The sequence below is a fragment of the Neoarius graeffei genome, chromosome 17, assembly GCF_027579695.1.
Source record: "Neoarius graeffei isolate fNeoGra1 chromosome 17, fNeoGra1.pri, whole genome shotgun sequence".
Taxonomy (NCBI): Eukaryota; Metazoa; Chordata; class Actinopteri; order Siluriformes; family Ariidae; genus Neoarius; species Neoarius graeffei.
The window spans coordinates 66,584,560-66,610,020 of NC_083585.1; the positions used below are offsets into that span (position 1 = coordinate 66,584,560).

General features: G+C 43.7%; 1 protein-coding gene across 1 annotated transcript; it reads left to right on the plus strand.

Annotated features, from left to right (window-relative positions):
- Window positions 1–24,962, plus strand: septin2 (septin 2). The gene is made up of 13 exons (XM_060897872.1): window positions 1–78; window positions 5,185–5,228; window positions 5,770–5,881; window positions 7,110–7,196; window positions 8,785–8,908; window positions 14,094–14,228; window positions 15,757–15,874; window positions 16,269–16,370; window positions 16,669–16,814; window positions 18,881–18,964; window positions 20,416–20,476; window positions 20,584–20,680; window positions 23,166–24,962. Exons 2-12 carry the CDS (start codon window positions 5,205–5,207, stop codon window positions 20,668–20,670), a joined length of 1,080 nt encoding a protein of 359 aa, XP_060753855.1. The 5' UTR covers window positions 1–78; window positions 5,185–5,204; the 3' UTR covers window positions 20,671–20,680; window positions 23,166–24,962.
- The last annotated feature ends 499 nt before the right edge of the window (window positions 24,963–25,461 follow it).

Sequence of the window (25,461 nt, forward strand, 5' to 3'; positions counted from 1 at the left end):
ATGAGAACTCGAGCACTTCCGCATTCACTGTGTGGAATTTGCGCAGCTCGGTTTCGCCTCCCTGCTTCTCAGCTCTCGGTATGGGACATTTGTGTTTGTTTAGCTTATTATATTATTGTTGTTATTTAAACGTTGTAAAAGCAAACAAACTCGTTATTAACGTAGTGTTTATTGCAGCTGTTGCCTGCTGCTGCTCCGTCAGTGCCCGAGCTAACCCGGCTAACTCTGAGCTAACCCGGCTAACTCTGAGCTAGCAGCAGTTTTGCTTTGAATTAGCCTGTTTTACAAACTGCATCATTTTCACCTGTAACTTTTCGTTCAGGTTGAGCTGTGCGTGCTCGGGGCAGGAGGAACCAGGTGGGGAAGTGCTGGAATGCAGCACATTTCTCTCGGACTAGCCCACTTCCGGTTCTGTTGTGCCTTTGAGTTTCCGCACTCGAGCTGCCGAACATACCGAACATTCTTTCTCTCAGTCGCTGAAGCTCGTGGGGCTTCCGGACTTCCGGTTAGACCGTGTTTTAAACTCACTGTGGAGTCTGAGAGGAGGAAGGCAGCGGCCGTGAGGAGTGTGAGAGCTGTTCAGCAAAACCTGCAGCTTCATTTAGTTGTTGTTGTTTTAAAAAACTGCAGCTGCTGCACCTCAGACTGCGACACGTTTGTTTACACACACTACTGTTCAAAAGTTTGGGGTCACTTTGAAATGTGCTTATTTTTGAAAGAAAAGCACTGTTCTTTTCAGTGAAGATCACTTTAAACTAATCAGAAATCCACTCTATACATTGCTAATGTGGTAAATGACTATTCTAGCTGCAAATGTCTGGTTTTTGGTGCAATATCTCCATAGGTGTATAGAGGCCCATTTCCAGCAACTCTCACTCCAGTGTTCTAATGGTACAATGTGTTTGCTCATTGCCTCAGAAGGCTAATGGATGATTAGAAAACCCTTGTACAATCATGTTAGCACAGCTGAAAACAGTTGAGCTCTTTAGAGAAGCTATAAAACTGACCTTCCTTTGAGCAGATTGAGTTTCTGGAGCATCACATTTGTGGGGTCGATTAAATGCTCAAAATGGCCAGAAAAATGTCTTGACTATATTTTCGATTCATTTTACAACTTATGGTGGTAAATAAAAGTGTGACTTTTCATGGAAAACACAAAATTGTCTGGGTGACCCCAAACTTTTGAACGGTAGTGTATAAAAGTTTAAATTTTTGATTTCATGATGATGATGATGATGATTTCCTCTCCTCTCCAAGGCATCTGCAGTGTTTCTCTGTAGATGTCCTGGTTGCACCAAGTCTTTGACAAGTTCTTCTGAAATAAACCACATTTCCTCTTCTTTTTTCTTTGTTTTTGCGTTGGAAGTGGACGAACACACTGGTGTCGGTTTGGAGGATTTGCATTTCATCTGCATCAGCTCAGACACTTAAAACCCCATCTGAGAGCTTGCAGTCTGTTCTGAAAAGTGAACTCAGAAGTGCTGATCAGATGTTTTCTATTTCTACGCTTTTGTAAAAATGTATAATGTTGCAGAAGTGATGGAGACATGTTTGTTTAGAGGATGGTGTGCGTGTAAAGGTTCAGATCGGTTAAATCGAGATGCAGGATGTGTGGTTTTTTTTTTTTTTTCTGTGGTGAGAGACTTTTACACTTCCTGTGTGTGAGGATGTTGTGCTTCATGACTGACAGGACGGATGGATGGCTGACTTGGTTATTTATCTGTACGTGTATTTCATTTTTAAAAATTAAACGTATTCTCCATCCACATGCGTATCCTTCAGTTGTTGCTTGGTTGGCTTTTCCTTCCCGTTCATTTGTCCTCTTTTTCCATGCTCTACTCTTGCGTATTTAGCGGCACATCTGTCTCCTTGAGCGTGTGATCTGATATCGCCAACCGTCTGCTTCCTTTGTGTGAAGTGAAATGCAGAAATTCCACAGTGTTCTGTTTTTACTCACCACAACACAATCCTACTGCTTAGCAGACAGTCAACATCCCTGTGCACTTAAATAAACAGCAAAACGTCAGCTGGATTTTAAGTCATTATATATTTATTTGACTGTCTTTTAATCTACAGAGGTGGACAAAGAACCCAACTTCATTACTTAAGTCAATGTACAGATCCCGCTGGTCAAATGTTACTCTGATACAAGTGAAAGTTGTCCAGTCAAATTTTTACTTAAGTACTGGCTTTTAAAAACATATATTTAAGTATTAAAAGTACATTTTCTGTCAACACATTGTTGTATTATTGCCACAATGCTTACAATCCTAATGCTGTTATCAAAGACAAATGTGAATTCACAAAATGAACGCGTGCTGTGCATCATGGTGGTTTGACGTTAAGCTAGCTAGTCAGTGAAGCTCCACTTGACATGCTAGGAAACGCTTTTCAAACTCGAAATCATATTGGGTAGCTAACGCTAGTAGAAAAGAGAGATTTCTACATTCTATTTATTTGGCAAGATTATGCTGAAACACATTTCTGAAAGGACTTCAGATAAGGGCGGCACGGTGGTAGTGGTTAGCACTGTCGCCTCACAGCAAGAAGGTCCTGGGTTCGAGCCCCGTGGCCGGCAAGGGCCTTTCTGTGCGGAGTTTGCATGTTCTCCCCGTGTCCGCGTGGGTTTCCTCCGGGTGCTCCGGTTTCCCCCACAGTCCAAAGACATGCAGGTTAGGTTAACTGGTGACTCTAAATTGAGCGTAGGTGTGAATGTGAGTGTGAATGGTTGTCTGTGTCTATGTGTCAGCCCTGTGATGACCTGGCGATTTGTCCAGGGTGAACCCCGCCTTTCACCCGTAGTCAGCTGGGATAGGATCCAGCTCGCCTGCGACCCTGTAGAACAGGATAAAGTGGCTACAGATAATGAGATGAGATGAGATTTCAGATAAGTTAACGTGTTTCATGTTAGCGTAACTCTGTTTTTACATGCTAACTAACAGTGCCCAAGCAGGGCTAGAATTTCATGGAAATTTGCAGGAATCTGTTTGGATTCTCGCAAAACCGTTTTGTGAGAATCCAATAAAATTCTTCCCATAACTCATAACATTCACGACCTTGCCTCTATATCTGAAAAAGTAAATTCAGTATTCTCTGTAATTGCATGTCTTGATGATTTATTTATTTCAAATTCTGATGGTGTTCATTTTAATTTGAGTGTAATTTTATTAACGTAAAAAAAGTATCGAATTTCTCATGTCAGTAACCTGTATTTTGTGTGTTTATCATATTTATTCATTTCTTTGGTCTTGTCTTTCTGATTCCGAATGACTGCACTCTTGTTTGTTTGTGTGTGTGTGTGTGTGTGTGTGTGTGTGTGTGTGTGTGTGTGTGTGTGTGTGTTAGACTCCTGTATAGGCTATATATCATTATAATGCGTGATGATCATCGACCGTGAAACAGAATGCCCACCGTGCTTTGATTTTGTCATGGTGCAGGCTGCATGTCTTACACCTCGCCTTGACCGCGAAATCGTCTTCAAAGTCGAAGTCATAATTGCCTAGTAGGTCATCGCCCCATGACTGTAAACCACGCTGCGATATTCTTTTCGTTTTTTCAACGGATTTCGAGGTGTTTGGCTGACTATCACTTGAGCTGGAGTACGCCATCTTGTTATTCTTGACGACAAAAGCCACCTGGCGAGTACTCGGCGGACTAGATGCAAGCGACACCAAGCGAGTGAAACACACTTTGCACATGCGCAGAACGTTTGTTTATCGAAACCATTTGTGGAATTTTTGTGTTGAAGTGATTATTTTACGATAAAATTACGATATTTCTCGAATATTTTGCGCAAATCCGTTGAGATTCGCCTGGGGAACAATTTACGCGAATACTCACGCAAATCGATTCGCGACAAAATTAACTTGGCCTTGTTAATTGGCTAGAGCCCTGCCAAGTTAACTTAAGACTGTGGCAACTTGGTGGGCAAATCCATAGAAAGTCATGTGACCAACCAGATTGCATAGCTATTGCAACGTTATCGCTAGCTCTAAAAGCACAGACAACTTCGTTGCAAGCTTTCTCTTGGAATAAAACACTTACAGACCTGAGTATGCTTCCGCAGGTTGGACGGCGAGTTTTTGTCGGCCGTGATGTGGTTTGTTTTTGGCAAACATTTAAAACGAAACGAGTCTTTAATCCTTTCAGAAAACTGAACCATGTGCGTTCATTCCCCAGAAGAACCGCCTCCTTCCATTCTGCCATCGACTGATGGTGTTAAATAACGCTGCTGAGAAATCACTGAGCTTGATTTTATCCAGTCTATGGACGTGACGTGACCCTAGTGATTACTGATCAGCTCTCAGTGTCACCTGCGAAAAAACCAATCACGTTTTAGAAAGGAAAAGAAAAAACATCCACTTTCAAAGCTGCTTCATAGTAACGAGGAGCTTGATAGAAATGTCGTGGAGTGAAAAGTACGATATTTGTCTTTCAAATGTAGTGAAGTTAAATCATAAGTTTCCAAAAAAAAAATACTCAAAGTATATTTCGCACTGTTGAGGTTTTCCTTTGATTCACTCTTTAAGTATGATGTATTGTTTTATAGTTATTGCCCCGCTCCCTTTAATTCCTCCCTAATGTGTTCCCCTGCCAAACCCCACCCACCAACTAGCTCACCCCGGGCCTCTTCCTCTGAGACACGTGAAACCAAACTCCACCTCTTTTTCGTCGTGCTGCGTCGCAGGGCGGGGTAATGCACTCGGAGGAATGTGCTATCTGCCCTCTTCTACACACACGAGCTCTCAGACGCTGTAGTTTGGCTGTGATTGGCAGGAGAGAGAGTATATGCCCCTCCCACTCAGACAGCCAGGCCAGTTATGACTCATCGTGAGGTTCAGATTTGTGACCGGTGTACATTTCAAAGTTCTCTTTCCTCCGTGTGAAAGTGAAACGTGCATTTAAATAAAAATTATTGTTAATTTAACAATGCAAATGGAGTGATATATAAATATGTAATGTTTTAAAAAATATAAAGTATATTTTAGGTTGTTGCTTGTATCTCGGGTTTCTGGAAGTCCTTCAAATAAAGTTCTTCTCCCTCTGTCTGTCTCCCTCCCTTTCCCTCTTCCTCTGTCCTCCTGCTTCTCCTCAGCTCGTGCATTGTGCTGTGTTTTTTAATACAGCAGGAGAGAGATCCTCATGCTCCTGATGACGGCGTGATTGTGCTTGTGTGTTTTTCAGGTTTTGAATCCCGGCTCATCATGTCTCAGGCTGATAAAACGAAGGTAAGTGTTTCAGCTTCCTGTAACAGCACTCGGCACGTTTCTGGAGAACCTTACAGCCAGGCTGTGTGCCTGCGATCAGCTTTACATCATCGTTTCATATTTATTCTGAAGAGTAATATAATAGTTAACGTGAAGGCGCCCTCACTCTCAGGCTGCTGAGTTAGATCAGATGGACAGTCTGAAAGAGTTTGATTGGACCCTGATTTATCCGAGCAAGCCGTTAGAGTTGGAAGGTTCTGTGTAAATGTTGGGGTCAGTAACAGGACGCTTCCTCCACTCCATCTCGGGGATTTTTCACCATTTGTTCGTTCAAGTATGAGAACAAAAAAAAAACACCCTGGTTATTTTTGTCAGCGCTCATTTGTTACAAAATGGCGGCCATTTCAAGATCTGGCCTGGACACACCCCCTGTTTTTTGAAACCCCTTTTCCTTTGTAATGTAGATGTGTAATATATGAATATGAAATGTGGTAGATTTGTATAATCTGAATGTGAGCCTGTTTAACGGATGTGTACATGATGTGATCTCTCTCTCACGCAGGGGCAGTTCACCAACCCAGAGACTCCCGGCTACGTGGGGTTCGCCAACCTGCCCAATCAGGTTCACCGTAAATCAGTGAAGAAGGGCTTCGAGTTCACACTCATGGTGGTGGGTGAGTAACGCAACACACACAGTGTCAGCATTCTGCACCAAGCCAGTGTGTGTTGGGGTGACATTCCGAAGCTGTTTTTCCCTCTGAGTGGTTTCCTGATTATGGGAGTCAGTGTGGGAATGTGAGAGAGAGAGAGAGAGAGAGAGAGGAGGAAGAAGAAGAAGAAATGGTGGAAAGTTGTTTGTTTAAGCCCTTTAGAGCCTCATTCCTCTGAGTTCATGCTGTAGATCTGCTTTAAACACAGAGGGAGAAGAAAAGTGACTGAGTTTAAAAAAAAAAAATGAGGGCTTTGATTGGGTGAAGGATTTAAGGGCGGGGCTGATGAAGTTTCTGAGTGAATGATTGGAAATGAGGGCTGAAGGCGGAGTAAAGGAACAGGCAGGTGTGTTAGAGAGGAAGTGTATGAGGGACTAAAGCGCTGTTTACACATACCCGGGTATTTTTAAAAACACATTTTCTAAACTCCGTTTTCCAAAATAACTTCGTGCACACAGCTGCGTTTTTTTTTTTAAATTACGTTTATATTGATCCGCATAAATACGCTGTCAAGAGCTGTTAAACTACGCCAAGACTGTCGGTGGCAGTGTTAGAAGAATGACAATTCCACACAAGCCAATCAGAAGCCTCATCGAGAACCGCCAACACGAATGTCTTCCTGTTCCTTTCAAAGAAGAAAACATGGCGCCAGGGTCGTTTGTTTGGACCGACAGCGAAGTGGAGTTACTTCTCCCACCAGATAGCAGTCCGTCCAGGTCGAACCCAAAATCGCCGACGCTGGCGGTGGTACGGTCGGGCTCTTTTGGTCACCAGAAGCTCCGCCCTCCGAGCCTTAATGCGTCTCTGCTGGTCAATGAGCTTTATGAGCTTTATTCTCAAAAGCAAACAGGCGAATATAGCTCTTAATAACAGAAACGCTGCTACTCTGAGTGTTTCCATGCTTGTCATATGTACAACAGTCGCTCTTTTGTGGCGCGAAGATTGCCTAAAACTCCGTTTTGGTCTCTTTACACACAAACGCAAAACGGAGTTTTCAAAAAATCTCCACTTTTGCTGGGGGTTTTAGAAAGAATCGTTTTCAGAGGAAAAAACTCCGTTTGTGTATAAACGAAAGGCAAAGGTCTGCGTTTTTAAAAATACCTGGGTATGTGTAAACGGCGCCTAAAGCTAGGTGTGTATTCAGAAACTGAGGTCACTGGTGTGTGTGTGTGTGTGTGTGTGTTTCTCTCAGGTGAGTCTGGTTTGGGGAAATCGACTCTGATTAACAGTCTGTTCCTCACCGATCTGTACCCAGAGAGGATCATCCCCGGGGCTGCAGGTCAGTGATGCGCATCAACACCTCACCGCTGTACTGAGATCAGATCACAGTCCCGTCTCTCATGTACATCACGGACGTCACAATGTTTTTAGATTCCCTATCAAACTGCTAGCGAAAGACAAACGTCTGTTTATTAACAGTTATTAGCTGGCTGATGGGGTGTGAGAGATGATTGTGTAGTAATAAATGCATTATTATTATTTCTAGGTGCTTTTCAAGGCACTCAAGGGCACCTTCCAATACACAATAAAAATAACCGTACAAAATAAAATTGTAAAAGTCATTTAGCACTGAATTCAGACAGTTTGGAAAGGTGCGTCTTAAGGCGGGATCTAAAGTTTGGAAGAGAATCGCTATTCTGAATGTGCAGAGGAAGTGTTCCAGAGGTGAGGGGCAGCACCAGAGATGCCAGCATGCGTGATTCGGGTGTCGTAGCTACGGATTTGAAGCACGATTACGGTGCTGTGTGTAGACCTGAATATAATGCGTTTTTCAACCGGATTTGCCCGCGTATCAATCAAATCATGTTTTCAGCGTTCCACATGTTTACACTGATTCGGATCATTTTGGGAATTTCCGTATCTTTGTTAGCTGCGCTGTGATTGGCTGAGAGGTGACCTGCTTGATGCTCTCAGCCAATCACCGTGCATATTAAATGCAGTGCTCGGTGATGCGTGGTCGTCGTCTTCCTGGAAGCAAACTGTCTTCGTCGGTCGCGTTCCAGAACTGAAACTTTCGATTTCTCTCACGAGCTCGTGTCAGGTGTGACGTGAAGACAGACTATAGATTGTCAATGATGGAGTCTCCACCTAAGAAGAGGCGGCTATGTGAGCAGCAATTTCTAGCTGAATACACGGCCGAGTGAGCGGCCTCACGCCAGTCATTCAGCAGGAGTCCGCTGGAGAAAGCAAAGTCGGCTACATACGATAAATCATCTCGGTAACTTCAGCGCGCTCAGCGTTAAATTAAATGTTGTATGGATGGGCATCTTTCAGTAGTGACTGTTAGTCCAGTATTAGACTGGTACACAGTTCAGGAAGTAAATACAGTAATTTTTTTTTTTTGTTATTGAAAGCCCTAGACACAAATCTTTTGTTGTCGATCAGGATGAAATGACTGAAACGCTGTATTACAGGACAAGCGCCGTTATCTGAACAGCCTCTTAGCTAGCCAAACTTTTCCCCCACAGAGTTTGGATAATTGAGCTTAGACTGTGCAGTAAACCCTGCATTTATTTTCCTCAAAAAGTAGCTCAAAATGGTCTGGATTGTATCTCCTGAGCTTCCCTGAAACTTGGTTTCTAGGCCCTCGGTGGCCCCCAGGCCCCCGGCTTGGCTGATAGGAAGCCTCACTTCACTCAGCTGCGCTCGGAGATGCGACTCTTTTGCATTTGTCAATGTTGGCATCTCTGCAACGCGACTAAAGGCTCAAAACCCCATGGTTTTCAAATAAGATGGAGGTGTTGGAGATACGGAGGTGCTTGGTTATGAAGTGCCTTTAAAGTGAGCAGGATCTTTGGGCGTGTTATTACCCAGAGACGGCGTGTCGGCGTTGTCCTGACGTCTGTTTGTGTGTTGCTGTGTTTTAGAGAAGATCGAGCGCACGGTGCAGATCGAAGCCTCCACGGTGGAGATCGAGGAGCGCGGAGTGAAGCTGCGTCTCACCGTCGTGGACACGCCCGGATACGGAGACGCCATCAACAGCCAGGACTGGTACTGATCCTGTTTACACTTTATTACCCTGTGTGTGTGTGTGTGTGAGAGACTTTATTTCACTTTCACCCAAACCTTTAAACAGTACTTTCCCAGGATGCGGCGTCCATTTAGTGGATTTACGTTTTTAATCTTTGACCTGTACTGTATTACACTCAAAACAACACAACAGCAAAATAAAAAAAAAATTGAGACAGTAAATCGTTTACACTTTATAACGTTCCCGTTCCTTCTCCCGACACCTTAAACATGTTTATTGACTGAAGACTCGAAGTGATGTGTTCAGGCGTTATTTTTGTCCTGTTCTTCCTGTAAACGGGTCTTAAGGTGTGGAACAGTTCGAGGTCGTCACTGTCATATTTTTCATTTGTAAATTCTCCACACATTCTCTATAGATAGTTTTCACTGACATCACGGCATTCCGGGGAACGCCCTCCAGCCGCCATCTTGTGGGGCTAACAAAACGGACCATCGCTATTACCGGCTATGTTATCTCGGACGAATTTATAAAGTTATATAGTCAGTTTTCTAAAATAAAGATCAATGTCGGTAGCCTGGCAAGCCAGACTAAATGTGAATATTTAGTCTGGTCTCGCTCGTAGACATTTCCGACGGGTGTGGGAGGAACAAACCGCTGTCTTTCAAACTGTCTCTGTGCGTATAGGCCAACGCTCTGACCAATCAGCGCAACAGTGACTGTGACGTAGTCAGCGACAGAAAGCAGTGGGGGAGACCTTGAAATAAATAATTTTTCAAAATGCGTCTTAATTAATAAACAGGTTCTAGATATTAAGAAGTTTGGAGATAATGACCACAAGTTTGGAGTCTGTACCACATACTTAACATACACTTTTTTTTTTTTTTTCAAGGGTTTGCTTAAACTGTTTGAGAGTTTTTATTTAGTGGTGTTTGGTGAAATAATTTCCTTTAAATTTAAAATAACGGGAAAATAAGAAACAATCAAAAAGTAATGTTTCAAAGCTGTTTATTAATTCTTCGTACTGCACAAACTAGCCCCATCCTTTTGGCTACGAGCGGAGCCAGCTGGTAGATCAGACTTTTGCCATAGCCGGTCGGCAAAACAGCGAAAACGTCCTTCTTGAAAAGGAATGAGCGGAGAGCCTCTTCCTGCTCATGTTTCAACCAAAACTCCAAGTCTAATTCTTCTAAAACTGATTCCAAAGCGGAGTCAAACGCGCGCTGTTCACTAGCCGTAGCCATCTTTCCTGTTGCGCTTTCTCCAGCGTCGCACAGCTTTGTCGTCACTCCTGCAAAAGCCCGCCCAAACAATCCAAACAAAAACCTTGCGTTGTGATTGGCGGGCACGATCTGATGCCCAGGGGTGTGTTGTTGATATGGTGCGAGGCTAGACCCACTCGTAGGCAAAAATATTTTTGGCCACTAGGCGGGTGGGTCTAGTTTACTAGGCTACAATGTCGGCAAAATCAAGCAAACGGAAGTATATGGATACATTGGACGACAACGGTATGCAGCCAAACTGGCCTTGATTGGGAGAATTGACCCCTACGAAGTGGACAAAGAAGCATTTTCCAGTGACTGTGCAGGGCTGCCATCCATATCGTACCCTGATATTGTGAACTATTTCATGAATAGTAAAAGTGCCTACACACTTGACGACCTCAAAGCATACAAGTCGCTGGAGTCATACAATTATTTTGTCTGTGACTGGGTCCGTGAAGTCCTCCATATAAAACCAAGTGACAGTCGTGTCCTAATTACAGCCAAGGTATGGAAACATTGGAATTTTAGAGCTCTCAACACTGCATATAAATGTGTGTGTGTGTATAATATTGAGTTGATTTAAGACAAATTTTACATCCATTAGTGGTATTACAGTATCATGTCAGTTCCAGTTGGGCATCCTCCAGAGATCGTTCACACGATGTTTTGGTTTCCAAAAACAAACTTAAACACAATTGATTGTTTATTTAAACAACTTACCACTTATAAAATGATCGGAGCAGACTTTGCTGTGTTTGGAAGGCTGATAATCCTTGCGGTTGATTTATGCTGAGTTTGTTTGCTCGCCTTCGTGCTCCCGTACAGTGGGAATTCCATAAAAGCTCCGCTTGACGTCATCTGACCTATTACGACAGCCGTGAATACAACAGGTGTGCACCATCGCTAGCTTTAAATAGCCTGCTTGGGTTCTTTTGAAGACTTTGTACTCACGCATGTGTGCTCAGTCACCCGTACGGTAAGCTTGACCCGCAAGATGGCCGCCACTAGGGAATCCCCGACTCTGTGATGTCATGTGAAAACTATCTATAGGGGACCGAGAGGACACGCCCTCTTCTAACACAGCCACGCCTTTGTAATGTGTGAAATTGAGTTTGAGCCAATCCTGTAACAAATGGAAAAGACTGGAAGAGTTATTTATTGCGCTGGAAAGTTTTTATATGTAAACTTGACTTTTATATTTGTAATCTATATGATTTTTTTGTATGAAAGGAGGAAAAAAAAGCTGTGGTTTTTGAGTCATGATTTTTGTTATGGATTTTTATCCTGTATAATTTTATGAAGTGCTTCAGTTAAAAATATTTCAGTAAAAACTTTGTAGATTTTTAAAGAAAAGAACAGTATCGGACCAGCGTCGAGATCCGCTCACGTTCCAGCAGAGTTGTTAGGGAAACATGGGGCAGCTACGGCCTGAGGTTTGGGCTGAAGTGCCCTTGAGCAAGGCACCGAACCCCAGCTGCTCCCCGGCGCTGTAGCATCACTGCGTACTGCTCTGTGCGTGTGTTCACTGCTTCAGATGGGTTAAATGCAGAGGAGGAATCTTAACTATGCTTGAGTGTACATGTGACAAAGGCCTCTTGGCTGATTCTTATAGTTTTGAATGTTCCATTACTTTTAATTTTTGTCTTTCAGTGTGTGAGGGGTTTAGTTTTATAAGAGTATAAGTAGTTTGTTATATTTTGAGGACTTGCCTAGTTTTTGTTTAGTTTTAGTTTTTTGGTTACTTCTTTGGAGTGTTTCCACTCGCCTACGTTATATTACTGCCCCCTTGTGGAACCAGTCTGTTACTGTCCTGAGGGGAAAACGAAATGGAAAATGAAGCTACTGCAGTTCTATTTTTGTTTTATGGCCCTTTTCCACTACCCTTTTTCAGCTCACTTCAGCCCAACATGGCTCGCGTTTCGACTACCTCAGAGCAGCACGACTCAGCTCGCTTCAGCCCTGCTCAGCACCCAAAACTCGCACGGTTTTGGAGTGGGGCTGAAGCGAGCCAAACCGAGCCAAGTGGGGCTAGGGGCGTGAGGAGACACTCCCCTGTGCACGGATTGGTGAGGAGGAGTGTCCTCACATGCCCACACGCCCCGCGAGCGCGCTGGGATCTGTAAACACCGTAAACCCGGAAGAAGAAGAATTACGAGAATTTCTGAAGCCTTATGCGCCTCGCCTCATCTATACGCTCTTGCCAGTATCTGTCCGCGTTGTCGGTGACAACAAGCCACAGCACCAAGACCAGCAACACTAACGACTCCATGTCCTCCATGTTTATTGTTTACTCTCCGGGTCGTGAGACTACCGCTTAAAAGGTCACTGATGTCACTGTTTGTGCCGCCTAACGACATCACGTGACGTCCACCCACTTTCGCTAACTCCACCCAATGTGTCCACCCACTTCCAGCCAGCACGGTTCAGCGCGGTTGTAGTCGAAATGCAACTCCAACAGCCTCGCTCAGCCCGACTCAGCACGGCACGGCTCAGCCCGACTCAGCTGCGTTGGTAGTGGAAAAGCGGCATTAGTTTGTGCTGCATTGTTCATTGTAGTTATTTAGATTTCTTTGTTACAAATAAAATGACGGGTTTTTTTATGTCAGTTTGCGCTTATTTTTTCACTGCTAGTTTTAGTCTTAGTTTTCATTGACTATATTAACTCTGCGCTTCAGTATCGCGTGCCGTCTCTATGAAAAAGGAGTTCAAGTCTGATTAAATTTCCCCACCGTAGAAAACCTTCCACATTCAGACACATTTCTGTTCTGATCCCTCAAAGACACGACAACGAGTTAAAGCTGTTAGGAAACGTTCCCTGATGGACGATCAGACCTACAGGGTGTGTGAGATGAAGTTCTCTCATGTTTCCTGTCTTTGTTCTGCTCTGAACTTCCCAAACACAGCTGTCATGGAGAACGTCCTCACTTCCCATTTTCTCTTACTGGGACAAAAAAAACCCCAAAAAAACCACAGTGTATTTTAATTCAGTTTGAACCTGTAATGTTGGTAATATGTCGGCGTCTACACATCCAACACTTCTGCTTTTCATCTTAAAAAAAAAAAAAAAAATTAACATATCAAGACATTGAAGATGAAGAACGTAAAAAAAAAAAGAAGGCCGCACCGCAGCACTGTTGAGTTCTGTGTTCTGATTGGTCAGGAAGTCTTGGTTAATTCGTAGTGCAGCTCTGATGGTGGACGCGCCACATAAATGAATCAGTAAAGTGTTTATTCTGGTGCAGTATTGTGTTTATGGAAGGAGTCTCCAGTGTCAGCAGTTTGTGCCAATCAGAGGTGAAGCTGCAGCTTTTCTGACGTCTTCAGGACAGAGTTGTTCACGCTGCTTTGTGGCTTTTCAGCAATATTTTTTGTCTTATTAACTTCCAGAGTGTCATGTCATTGTTTTGTGTAATGAATAAAAATTGTATTCGCTGATGACTCGCTGTAGGATAAGAGGAATAAACCACTTCGTTATAGGAAAATCATCAGCTTCAGGGAGGAAACGGTAACTCCGCCTTCATCACACCACACCATCACTTAATACTTTCCTATAATAACACATCTCTCTCTCTCTCACACACACACACACACACACACACACACAGCGTGTTTATTCCTTACTTATCTTAGTGCTGGTTAAAATTTACCTGGAGCTGATTTAAAAAAAAAAGTCACCTTGAACTAAAACGAAATCAGATGTGTGTTTATCAGGATTTGGCGAATCTTTGCTCGCTAATTATTTTAGATCCACAGTTTGTTTTCAGGATTGATACTGAACGCTTTACATGTGCTGAGAGACGTGTAAACTCGTATGTGGGTTTATTTTTGGACCGAGAGACGCCGCTGTGATGTGCTGCGATGTTGTTGAATGTTCTCGTGCTCCGCCTGGTTCCTTGAGGAACTCCTGATAAACGCTCTGCATCTCTGCTTTTTGTTTTTCCAGCTTCAACACCATCATTGCCTACATCGATGATCAGTTCGAGCGTTACCTGCACGATGAGAGCGGCCTGAACCGCAGACACATCGTGGATAATCGCGTCCACTGCTGCTTCTACTTCATCTCTCCGCTCGGACACGGGTGAGGAAACGCACACGCTAGCGCGCGCTAGCACACCGCTCCAGGGTGATGAGTGACCTGTGAGTCACTGCCTGTCTGTATTTACACTAACGATCCTATTTTGAAGTAAGAAAAAAAAAAAGCACACGATCTCCATCATCGGTGTTGAGTTTCTAAATGTTACGTCTTTATAAATGCACTGAACAGGTTCACAATCAGACTACAAATAATTAGATCTGTAAAATGGAGCAAATATCCTTTAAAACAATTACATTTCAGTAATAAATGAAAAATGGGTACCGAGTAAATAAACAAGCAAGAAAATGTCTGTAAATAAGTGAACAAGCAAACGGGTATGCACGTAAAATATTAACGTTCTTTAAATATTTAAATGAGTCAAGTACACAAATATGTAATGTATAATTCAGTAAATAAATACTGCAGTGAGTAAATAAGTAAACAAGCAAACGTGTATATAAATCAGTAAGTGAGCAGATAAATGTACAAGGAAATTAATATTTAAGTAAATACTTAAATATGTGAGTAAATAAACAAGCAAGTATATACATAGTTAAATATTTACTCATTTACTTAAGTGAGAAGTACACATATAAATGTGAACAATTATGTATACAAGTAAATAAATACTTCAGGGAGTGAGTAAACAAATGTGCATGTCAGTAAATAAGTGAACAAGTAAATGATTATTTAAATAGCAAGTAAATAATGTACTTAAACATGTAAGTAAATAAATGCACCAATATGTACATGGATAAATTAAGTAATTTTTTTTGGACACTACGTACAGAGCACATTATTTGGACACAGCAGGGTTTTTTATTTTTAATAAAAATCATAATTACAGAGTAATTACACCAAGCTCAAATCTGTTAATCATTTCTCATTCTCATTATCTCTAGCTGCTTTATCCTGTTCTACAGGGTTGCAGGCAAGCTGGAGCCTATCCCAGCTGACTACGGGCGAAAGGCGGGGTTCACCCTGGACAAGTCGCCAGGTCATCACAGGGCTGACACATAGACACAGACAACCATTCACACTCACATTCACACCTACGCTCAATTTAGAGTCACCAGTTAACCTAACCTGCATGTCTTTGGACTGTGGGGGAAACCGGAGCACCCGGAGGAAACCCACGCGGACATGAGGAGAACATGCAAACTCCGCACAGAAAGGCCTTCGCCGGCCACGGGGCTCGAACCCGGACCTTCTTGCTGAGGTGACAGCGCTAACCACTACACCACCGTGCCGCCCCAAATCTGTTAATATTTCTAGTAAATAATAATAATGAGAAAATGGTAAAAGCTGATTATTACATGAACACATTTAACTATTAACTCTTAAATAAATGATGCATGTTATAATTATAAACAGCAGTAAAGTGCATGGTATTGAATGGTGTGTGTGTGGGGTGTTCTGATCAGCTGGTTAGTCTCGGGTCCGTGTTCCGTCCTGCAGGTGTTGAGATCAGAGTGAAGGTGAGCGTAATTAATCATGAGCTCTTTTTAAAGTCTCGTGTCTCTTCCTGCAGTCTGAAGCCGCTGGACGTTCAGTTCATGAAGGCCATCCATAACAAAGTGAACGTCGTCCCCGTCATCGCCAAAGCTGACACGCTCACGCTGAAGGAGCGAGAGAGGCTCAAGCGCAGGGTAACACGAGCTTTACTTTTCCTCAGAGTGGCTCTGTACACGTTTAATAACAGGTCGGATGTGACAGGAGAAGGTGAAACCACCGTTATCAGGTTTTCTTCAACAGGAAATGAGACCTTCTGCAGGTAGGAAGTAAAGATGTGAGCAGGGAACTGAAGACATGTCAGACCGCACGTCATGCCATTGAGCCGAGGAATTATTTGTAACTTTTTAAAACATCATGGTACCTAATTTTCATATCCTTGAGAAAGTCTGTCACGCCCGTATGTAGTGTGAATGTAGAATTGGTAAGTCTGTTCACACTAGACAGGGTTCCCATCTGCCTGGTAAGGCCACACCCACAAATAACACAAGAACTGAGTGTAGAGATTGACTTCCTGTTTCCCACCCGCAGATTTTGGATGAGATCGACGAGCACGGCATTAAGATCTACCACCTGCCCGACGCCGAGTCAGACGAGGACGAGGAGTTTAAGGAGCAGACGAGGATTCTGAAGGTACGTCACCTGGAACTAACTCGAGTCACAGACATTACGTGGAACTATAAACGGATAAAAAGTGACGTTCTTTAATCAATAAAAATTGTAATCATTGACGCACTGCTGTGGTATAAGAGGAGTAAAACTGCTTTTAGATGATAATCAGGGTGGGAACAGTAACTTCACCTCATCACTCCACCCTGCCGTTGATTACTTTCCCCCAACAGCATGACAGTGATTTATTATACTCCTTAATATTTAATTATATAAAAATAAAAGATGAACAGTATAACCATGATTTTGTGTGTGTGTTCAGACCAGTATCCCATTTGCAGTGGTGGGCTCTAACCAGCAGATCGAGGCGAAAGGGAAGAAGGTGCGAGGGCGTCTGTACCCGTGGGGGGTGGTGGAGGTGGAGAACCCCGAACACAACGACTTCCTCAAATTGCGCACCATGCTCATGTATGACACACACACACACTATCCAACATGTCCACACTAGTGTAAAGATGGATAGATGGACTATTAATATATAAATAGACTATATATATATATATATATATATATATATATATACACACACAAACAACCCCGATTCCAAAAAAGTTGGGACAAAGTACAAATTGTAAATAAAAACGGAATGCAATGATGTGGAAGTATCAAAATTCCATATTTTATTCAGAATAGAACATAGATGACATATCAAATGTTTAAACTGAGAAAATGTATCATTTAAAGAGAAAAATGAGGTGATTTTAAATTTCATGGCAACAACACATCTCAAAAAAGTTGGGACAAGGCCATGTTTCCCACTGTGAGACATCCCCTTTTCTCTTTACAACAGTCTGTAAACGTCTGGGGACTGAGGAGACAAGTTGCTCAAGTTTAGGGATAGGAATGTTAACCCATTCTTGTCTAATGTAGGATTCTAGTTGATCAACTGTCTTAGGTCTTTTTTGTCGTATCTTCCGTTTTATGATGTGCCAAATGTTTTCTATGGGTGAAAGATCTGGACTGCAGGCTGGCCAGTTCAGTACCCGGACCCTTCTTCTACACAGCCATGATGCTGTAATTGATGCAGTATGTGGTTTGGCATTGTCATGTTGGAAAATGCAAGGTCTTCCCTGAAAGAGACGTCGTCTGGATGGGAGCATATGTTGCTCTAGAACCTGGATATACCTTTCAGCATTGATGGTGTCTTTCCAGATGTGTAAGCTGCCCATGCCACACGCACTAATGCAACCCCATACCATCAGAGATGCAGGCTTCTGAACTGAACGCTGATAACAACTTGGGTCGTCCTTCTCCTCTTTAGTCCGAATGACACGGCGTCCCTGATTTCCGTAAAGAACTTCAAATTTTGATTCGTCTGACCACAGAACAGTTTTCCACTTTGCCACAGTCCATTTTAAATGAGCCTTGGCCCAGAGAAGACGTCTGCGCTTCTGGATCATGTTTAGATACGGCTTCTTCTTTGAACTATAGAGTTTTAGCTGGCAACGGCGGATGGCACGGTGAATTGTGTTCACAGATAATGTTCTCTGGAAATATTCCTGAGCCCATTTTGTGATTTCCAATACAGAAGCATGCCTGTATGTGATGCAGTGCCGTCTAAGGGCCCGAAGATCACGGGCACCCAGTATGGTTTTCCGGCCTTGACCCTTACGCACAGAGATTCTTCCAGATTCTCTGAATCTTTTGATGACATTATGCACTGTAGATGATGATATGTTCAAACTCTTTGCAATTTTACACTGTCGAACTCCTTTCTGATATTGCTCCACTATTTGTCGGTGCAGAATTAGGGGGATTGGTGATCCTCTTCCCATCTTTACTTCTGAGAGCCGCTGCCACTCCAAGATGCTCTTTTTATACCCAGTCATGTTAATGACCTATTGCCAATTGACCTAATGAGTTGCAATTTGGTCCTCCAGCTGTTCCTTTTTTGTACCTTTAACTTTTCCAGCCTCTTATTGCCCCTGTCCCAACTTTTTTGAGATGTGTTGCTGTCATGAAATTTCAAATGAGCCAATATTTGGCATGAAATTTCAAAATGTCTCACTTTCGACATTTGATATGTTGTCTATGTTCTATTATGAATACAATATCAGTTTTTGAGATTTGTAAATTATTGCATTCCGTTTTTATTTAGTTTGTACTTTGTCCCAACTTTTTTGGAATCGGGTTTTTGTGTGTGTGTGTGTGTGTGTGTGTGTGTATGACTATTAAATGGGGGGAGAGAGAGAGAGAGAGACAGAGAGAGAGAGAGGGATGGATGGATGGATGCATGCATGCATGAGTGGATGGAGAGAGAAGGATGGATGCATGAGTGGATGGAGAGAGAGAAGGATGGGTGGATGGAGAGAGAGAAGGATGGGTGGATGGAGAGAGAGAAGGATGGGTGGAGACTTGGATGGATTGATGAGTGAATAAGTTAGTGTTTGATGGATAAATACACTTTTTTTTTTTTTAAGATGGATGGATTGATATTTGTCATTACAGTAATATAACTGTGTGTGTGTGTGTAGAACCCACATGCAGGACCTACAGGAAGTGACTCAGGACTTGCACTATGAGAACTTCCGCTCAGAGCGCCTGAAGCGAGGCGGCAGGTTGTCCTCCCACGGTTACATTCTGCCTCTGTCGCCTGCGTACGTACTGCTGCGTGTGCTTCATTCCTCCCCCACCAGGAACCAGCAGGCATCATGATACAGATCACATCCTCAACCTTCACACACGCCGCGTGGAGGGAAGATCTCGACCAGCACACGGCTCGATTCCAGAGAAAGCTGTACATTTTACTGACGAGTCATTCGTGAGAGAGCCGACTCTTCGAACCGGTTCTTTTAGCTGAAGAGTGCTGGCTCCTGTACTTGAGCGTGTTTTTTTTTTTTTTTTTTGCTCGGCCTGCAGTAGCTGGGAAATCCCATGCTGCTTTGCACAATCGTTCCGATCTGAAAAGACAGCATGGAAACTGTGGTCTAAAGGCTCGCCTGAGTTAGGGAGCCAATCAGAGAGTGGGGAGGGGTGGAAAGACGGTGACGCGTACTACTCGACAAACGGAAGCTTGTAGTTTATTTGGGACTGTTTACGGATCACATTTAACATGGCGGCGAGTGATACGAACCAAACTTTCGATCAAGCTTTAGACACTGTTCTGAATAGTTTAGAGCGAAAGTTTGTTTTAAAAAAAGAACAGCGTTTGGCGTTACAGTCTATTTTTGTTTTGCCTTCTCTTTCCTTCTTTTCTTCGCCTCTTCGTCGCTCTAACTACGTCACCGGGTACAACTGCCATGATTGGCCATGGGCTACGTATACGCCAAATGATAGACATTCGCAACGTCCAATAAACGGCCGTTGACAATCGTAAACCACACCTCCCCTACGAGAAATTCAATAGGCAGATTCCAGACCATATGTCACTTGTGATATGATCTGGTGTTAACCAGGCTAGGCCTGCAGCGTAATTTAATCAGAATTCATCCATTTCAAAGGAGTCGACTCTTATCAGTGAGCCGAGTTAAATGATCTGACTCACTGAAAAGAGTCAGAATTCCCATCACGAGTTGATATAAGACTTAGTGTTTCTGACAGGAATGTAGAGTCACGCGGGGACGCAGGCAGAGGGAGCGCAGCGTCTCCGATTGCACAATCTTCAGATCGGATCGGAAAGATTTGAATCAAACAGAATCTCATTGTGAATGAAATGCCACTGTAACAGGTCTGCCACTAGGGGGCGAGTGCGCTGGACCAAACCCAGTAAAACACTACACTACAGTAGGCGTGTGTAGGTGAGAGGAAAGGAGGGGGAGGCCTGTCTTTTTCAGCTTAACGCTTGTGCCACACACACACACACACACACACATGCAACAAATGCACTGTGGCTTGCTGGCTAACACACTTAACTGTTCACACTGCTGTGCACACTTATTCTTCCACACTGTGTCTGCTGCTTCTGTTTGCACTAATATTCTCTCTCTGAGTCATTTTATATTCACTGTGCACAGAATTTAATAACTAAATTAAGAGAGGTGTGTGTGTGTGTGTCCGTGTCCCCCTACAGGAAGGGTCCAGAGCCAGAGGAAATGGACAAGGACATTATCCTTCAGGAGAAGGAGGCTGAGGTACAGCATTAATAATCGATAATGTCTGTAGATCATAGTTAAGTTTTACTTTCTCTTTAATTTTCATATATGCTGTGTGTGTGTGTGTGTGTGTGTGTGTGTTGTAGTTGAGGAGGATGCAGGAGATGATTGCGAAGATGCAGGCGCAGATGCAGAAGCAGGGTGAAGGAGACGCAGATGGTCAACACGTCTAAACAACTCGAGGTAAACACCGACATTCGCAGCATCACACTGCGTTCACACACCAGTGCTGTTTGAGTTCCACACTGTTCACACAGCAGCCATGAAAAGTTACACGTGTTCACGTGCTTGCACTACAAGACTCATCCTCTACAACACACGTTAATATTATTATTATTATATAATGAGCTGATCGTCAAGAACAACCCCCTGAATAAGAGCCATTACTTTCGTTCACCTGGTGTCGTCCGTCTGGACTCGTGTATTCTCGCCCGAGTTTTATCAGGTCCCTTGTACTGGAGGACGATGCTGTAGTTCCTCCTCCTGATGAGTTCATGCAGCGCTGCCGTCATTAACGCTGAAATGCGTCCAGATTTCTGTCACTTCGTGTTTGTTAATAAATGCAACCGTGTCTGCTAGGATTAGGTCACTTTGTATCACACAGTGATACCTGCATCTCGGTATCGCAGTATCAGCACCGCCACGTCCCCGCGTCTCGGTATTAGCATTGCTGCGTCCCTTCGTCACAGTATCGGCATTGCCACGTCCTTTTGTCACGGTGTCAGTATCCTGGTATTGGCATCAGCACGTCCACACATCATGGTGTCAGCATCGCTGTCCCTTCGTCACGGTATCGGCATCGCCACGTCCCCGTGTCTCCGTATCGCAGTATTGGCATTGTCCCCACATCTTTGTATCACAGTATCGGCATCGCCATGTCTCGGCATCGCCATGTCTCGGTATCGCAGTATCGGCATCACCACGTCCCCGTGTCTCGGTATCACAGTATTGGCATTGTCCCCACATCTTGGTATCGCAGTATCGGCATCGCCACATCCCTGTGTCTCGGTATCGCAGTATTGGCATCGTTCCCGCATCTTTGTATCGCAGTATCGGCATCGCCATGTCTCGGTATCGCAGTATCAGCATCGCCACGTCCCCGCGTCTCGGTATTAGCATTGCCGCGTCCCTTCGTCACAGTATCGGTATTGCCACGTCCTTTTGTCACAGTGTCAGTATCCTGGTATTGGCATCAGCACGTCCACACATCATGGTGTCAGTATCGCTGTCCCTTTGTCACGGTATCGGCATCGCCACATCCCCATGTCTCCGTATTGCAGTATTGGCATCGTCCCCACATCTTTGTATCGCAGTATCGGCATCGCCATGTCCCCGTGTCTCGGTATTGCAGTATTGGCATCATCCCCACATCTTTGTATCGCAGTATCGGCATCGCCATGTCTCAGTATCGTAGTATCGGCATCACCACGTCCCCGTGTCTCTGTATCACAGTATTGGCATCGTCCCCATGTCTTGGTATCGCAGTATCTGCATCGCCACGTCCCCATGTCTTGGTATCGCAGTATTGGCATCGTCCCCTCGTATCGGCATCGCCACGTCCCCGCGTCTCAGTATTAACATTGCCGCGTCCCTTCGTCACAGTATCAGCATTGCCACGTCCTTTTGTCACGGTGTCAGTATCCTGGTATTGGCATCAGCACGTCCACACATCATGGTGTCAGCATCACTGTCCCTTCGTCACGGTATCGGCATCGCCACGTCCCCGTATCGCAGTATTGGCATCATCTGCACATCTTTGTATCGCAGTATCAGCATCGCCATGTCTCGGTATCACAGTATCTGCATCGCCACGTCCCCATGTCTCGGTATTGCAGTATTGGCATCGTCCCCTCATCTCGGTATCGGCATGTCTCCGTGTCTCGGTATTGCAGTATTGGCATCGTCCCCGCATCTTTGTATCGCAGTATCGGCATCGCCACGTCCCCGTGTCTCGGTATCCCAGTATTGGCATCGTCCCCTCATCTCGGTATTGCGGTACTGGCATCGCCACATCCCCGTGTCTCAGTATTGCAGTATTGGCATCGTCCCTGCATCTTTATATCGCAGTATCGGCATCGTCATGTCTCGGTATCACAGTATCGGCATTGCCACGTCCCCGTGTCTCGGTATCACAGTATTGGCATCGTCCCCACGTCTTGGTATCGCCGTATCGGCATTGCCGTGTCTCAGTATCAGCATTGCCACATCCTTTTATCAGGTATCAGTATCCTGGTATTGGCATCAGCGTGTCCACACATTATGGTGTCGGCATCGCAGTATTGGCATCGCCACATCCTTTTGTCACATATCAGTATCGCAGTATCAGCATCGCCATGTTCCTACATCACAGTATCGGCGTCCCTTCGTTACGGTATACCAAAAACCATGTACTACATCTCAGTCTGGGAAAAACTGGTATTAATGTATCTCCTTTAATGTCACTATTTGTAGCTCCGCCCACGCCTTTGCTCCGCTGTGGTGTATAGTGAATAGATTCAGTACGGGACTCGTGTGTGGAACGCTTAGTTGTACAAATGGTGATAAAATGGAGGCTTCAGTCTTGCAGTATTTTTCTAAGCTGAACTGCAGCATGGGGTTGAGTTTAAAAACACTAACGGGTGTCATTACTGTCCGGTGTTTATTAACGACACGTTTTCCTCTTTCTCAGGCGCAGAGCTGTGGAGTGAGACGACCAGAGACACCGCGAGAGAGAGAGAGAGAGAGAGAGAGAGAAGTGTAGAAGAGGAACAGGGATGTCTGGTGTCTCGTTACGTCTTGCTGTATTTTGCCACTTTCTTAGTTTTTTCTACACTTCCTTGGGATAAACATGTAGTTTTTTCTTTGTAAGCAGTATTATTATTATTATTATTATTATTGTTTTCGATCTGTCCACAGAGACATGTGCCGATAAGAAGTGTCTTATTTACTCAATAATTGCCTGAACTTCTCATTACGGTTTGATATCACGCCATTGTTTTAAATTGTTTGTTGTTCCTGCTCTTGGATCAAGGTTTTTTTGGGGGGGGGTTTTACAAAAAAACGCACATTTCCTCTAATGCCACGTTTACGCACTTGGTGTCCACAATAACAATATTGGGTTGAATATCGTGATCTCTATCGTATAACTGATTATCAGCACATGACTACACAACAAGCTCTTTATTTCGTTGCACCAAAATACTGACGTGTGTTTTTATGATCAAAGCTGAAGGGTTTTGAAGGTGTGTTTTGGTAAAAGGATGACGCTCGCTCTTCTTGAGGAATGTGCTAGCAAAAACACGTTCACGTTAAATTAATTTAGCTAATGGTGAAATTGTTACTCGCAGGAACGTTAATTACAGGTTTACTGTCGTATGATTTTGTTTTTAGAAATGAATTAACTGATTATCAGCACGTCTCTGAGCAAGTCTTGCGTTTTTGGCCAAATCATTCCTTCAGAAGCTCTTCACTAGCACAAATTCCTCTGGCCGGTGTAAAAACGGCTAAAACTGTGAAGACGACGGCAGCAGAACTGTTGTCTCCGTGTTGCGTTAGGAATCCTGCAGCTCACTCCACCAGTCAACTGATGATTTAAGTTCCTTCGTTAAGTAACGATTCCAGTGAGATTAGACTTTGCAAATTAGTCACGTGATAAAAAGACACATCCACATGATTGGCTGGGGTAAATTCTTCTGCTCAACATTGCACTGCAACTCTAGTTTTATTGTCCTGTCAGTGTTTGGGCGTGGCTTCACTTTAAATAAAAAAATAATTATAGTAATACATTAAAAACTCCATGAACAGTTGTGTAGAAATTATATATTTAATTCTGGTTGGTTTCTTATAGGCCACGCCCACGAGCTTCACAACATCCAGTGATTGATGCAGCGAGTTCCTCTCTACCACTTTAAGTTGAATTTCCCTGAGCAGCTGAGCGAGCGAGCGGCGTAAACACGTGGGCGTCGGTGATGGTTATAATGTCTGTGAATGCTGTGACGTGAAAATGACTGACGTAACCACTAGGCGTGTGCCAAAGCTAAAGGAATGGGTCGTGTGCCCCGTTTTCCACCCAGTCGCAGTCTCGCAGTGAAGATGGCTCCGTTTGGGTTTAAAGGAGTCGTGGGTTCGTTGTTCTTTTCCTGAACGATCCCTTTAAAGTCTCCTGTCACGGTTAATTGTAGTTCGTTATATTACCCCGATATAGTGTTAATAAAAAGTAGACTGAAACGTGTCGAGCTGTTTGAAGCTCAGTGATGTAACGACTGGTTATTGGCACGTGCCTGGTGATGTGAAGTTTTAATCCTGTTCTCTTTATGCATGCTAATCGAGTCCTGTGTGTGTGCGCGTACACACGGTTGTGTATCATTTGAAGGCGTGTCATCTGGTGGGCCAGTTCTGATCAGCTGTTACCATTTTATAATTTTATTCCAGAACTTTCTAATAAACCTGTTCACTGTTATCTTGCAATAAAAATTTTTATATGAAAGATTCAGTTTGTCGTGTCGATTCAGAAGTGTTTTTTCCTGATGCCTTTTTTTGGGCTAGTTATTTAAATTGCACCTGAACACCATTTAAAACAAACTACAGCATTAAGTTAGAAAGAAGAATGAGCTCATTAAAGTGCATATCCTGGACCAAATTCATTTTTTTTTTTATATGAAAGTATGTCCCTTTACGCACTCATCCAGAAGGGTAATTTTCCACAAGGCCATCTGTCTACAGCAGAAAAAAAATAAAACGCGTGTGGAGCCAGATTCGTGACGTCACCTGCGGAACCGCCAGCACGGTTTCAGTGCACAGCCTGTGGAGACCAAGTTTAGCGGCGAGCGATTTTGCATTGAAATATGGAATTGTCACCTGAGCGCAGTGTTACTTCACCTTTGGATGAAGCATGTAATGTTGCCACACCCTCCTACGATACATCTGTTAACCATTAATTGTGTGATGACGTTGAAATTTGCAGAAAACCACCAGGTTGTTTTCTC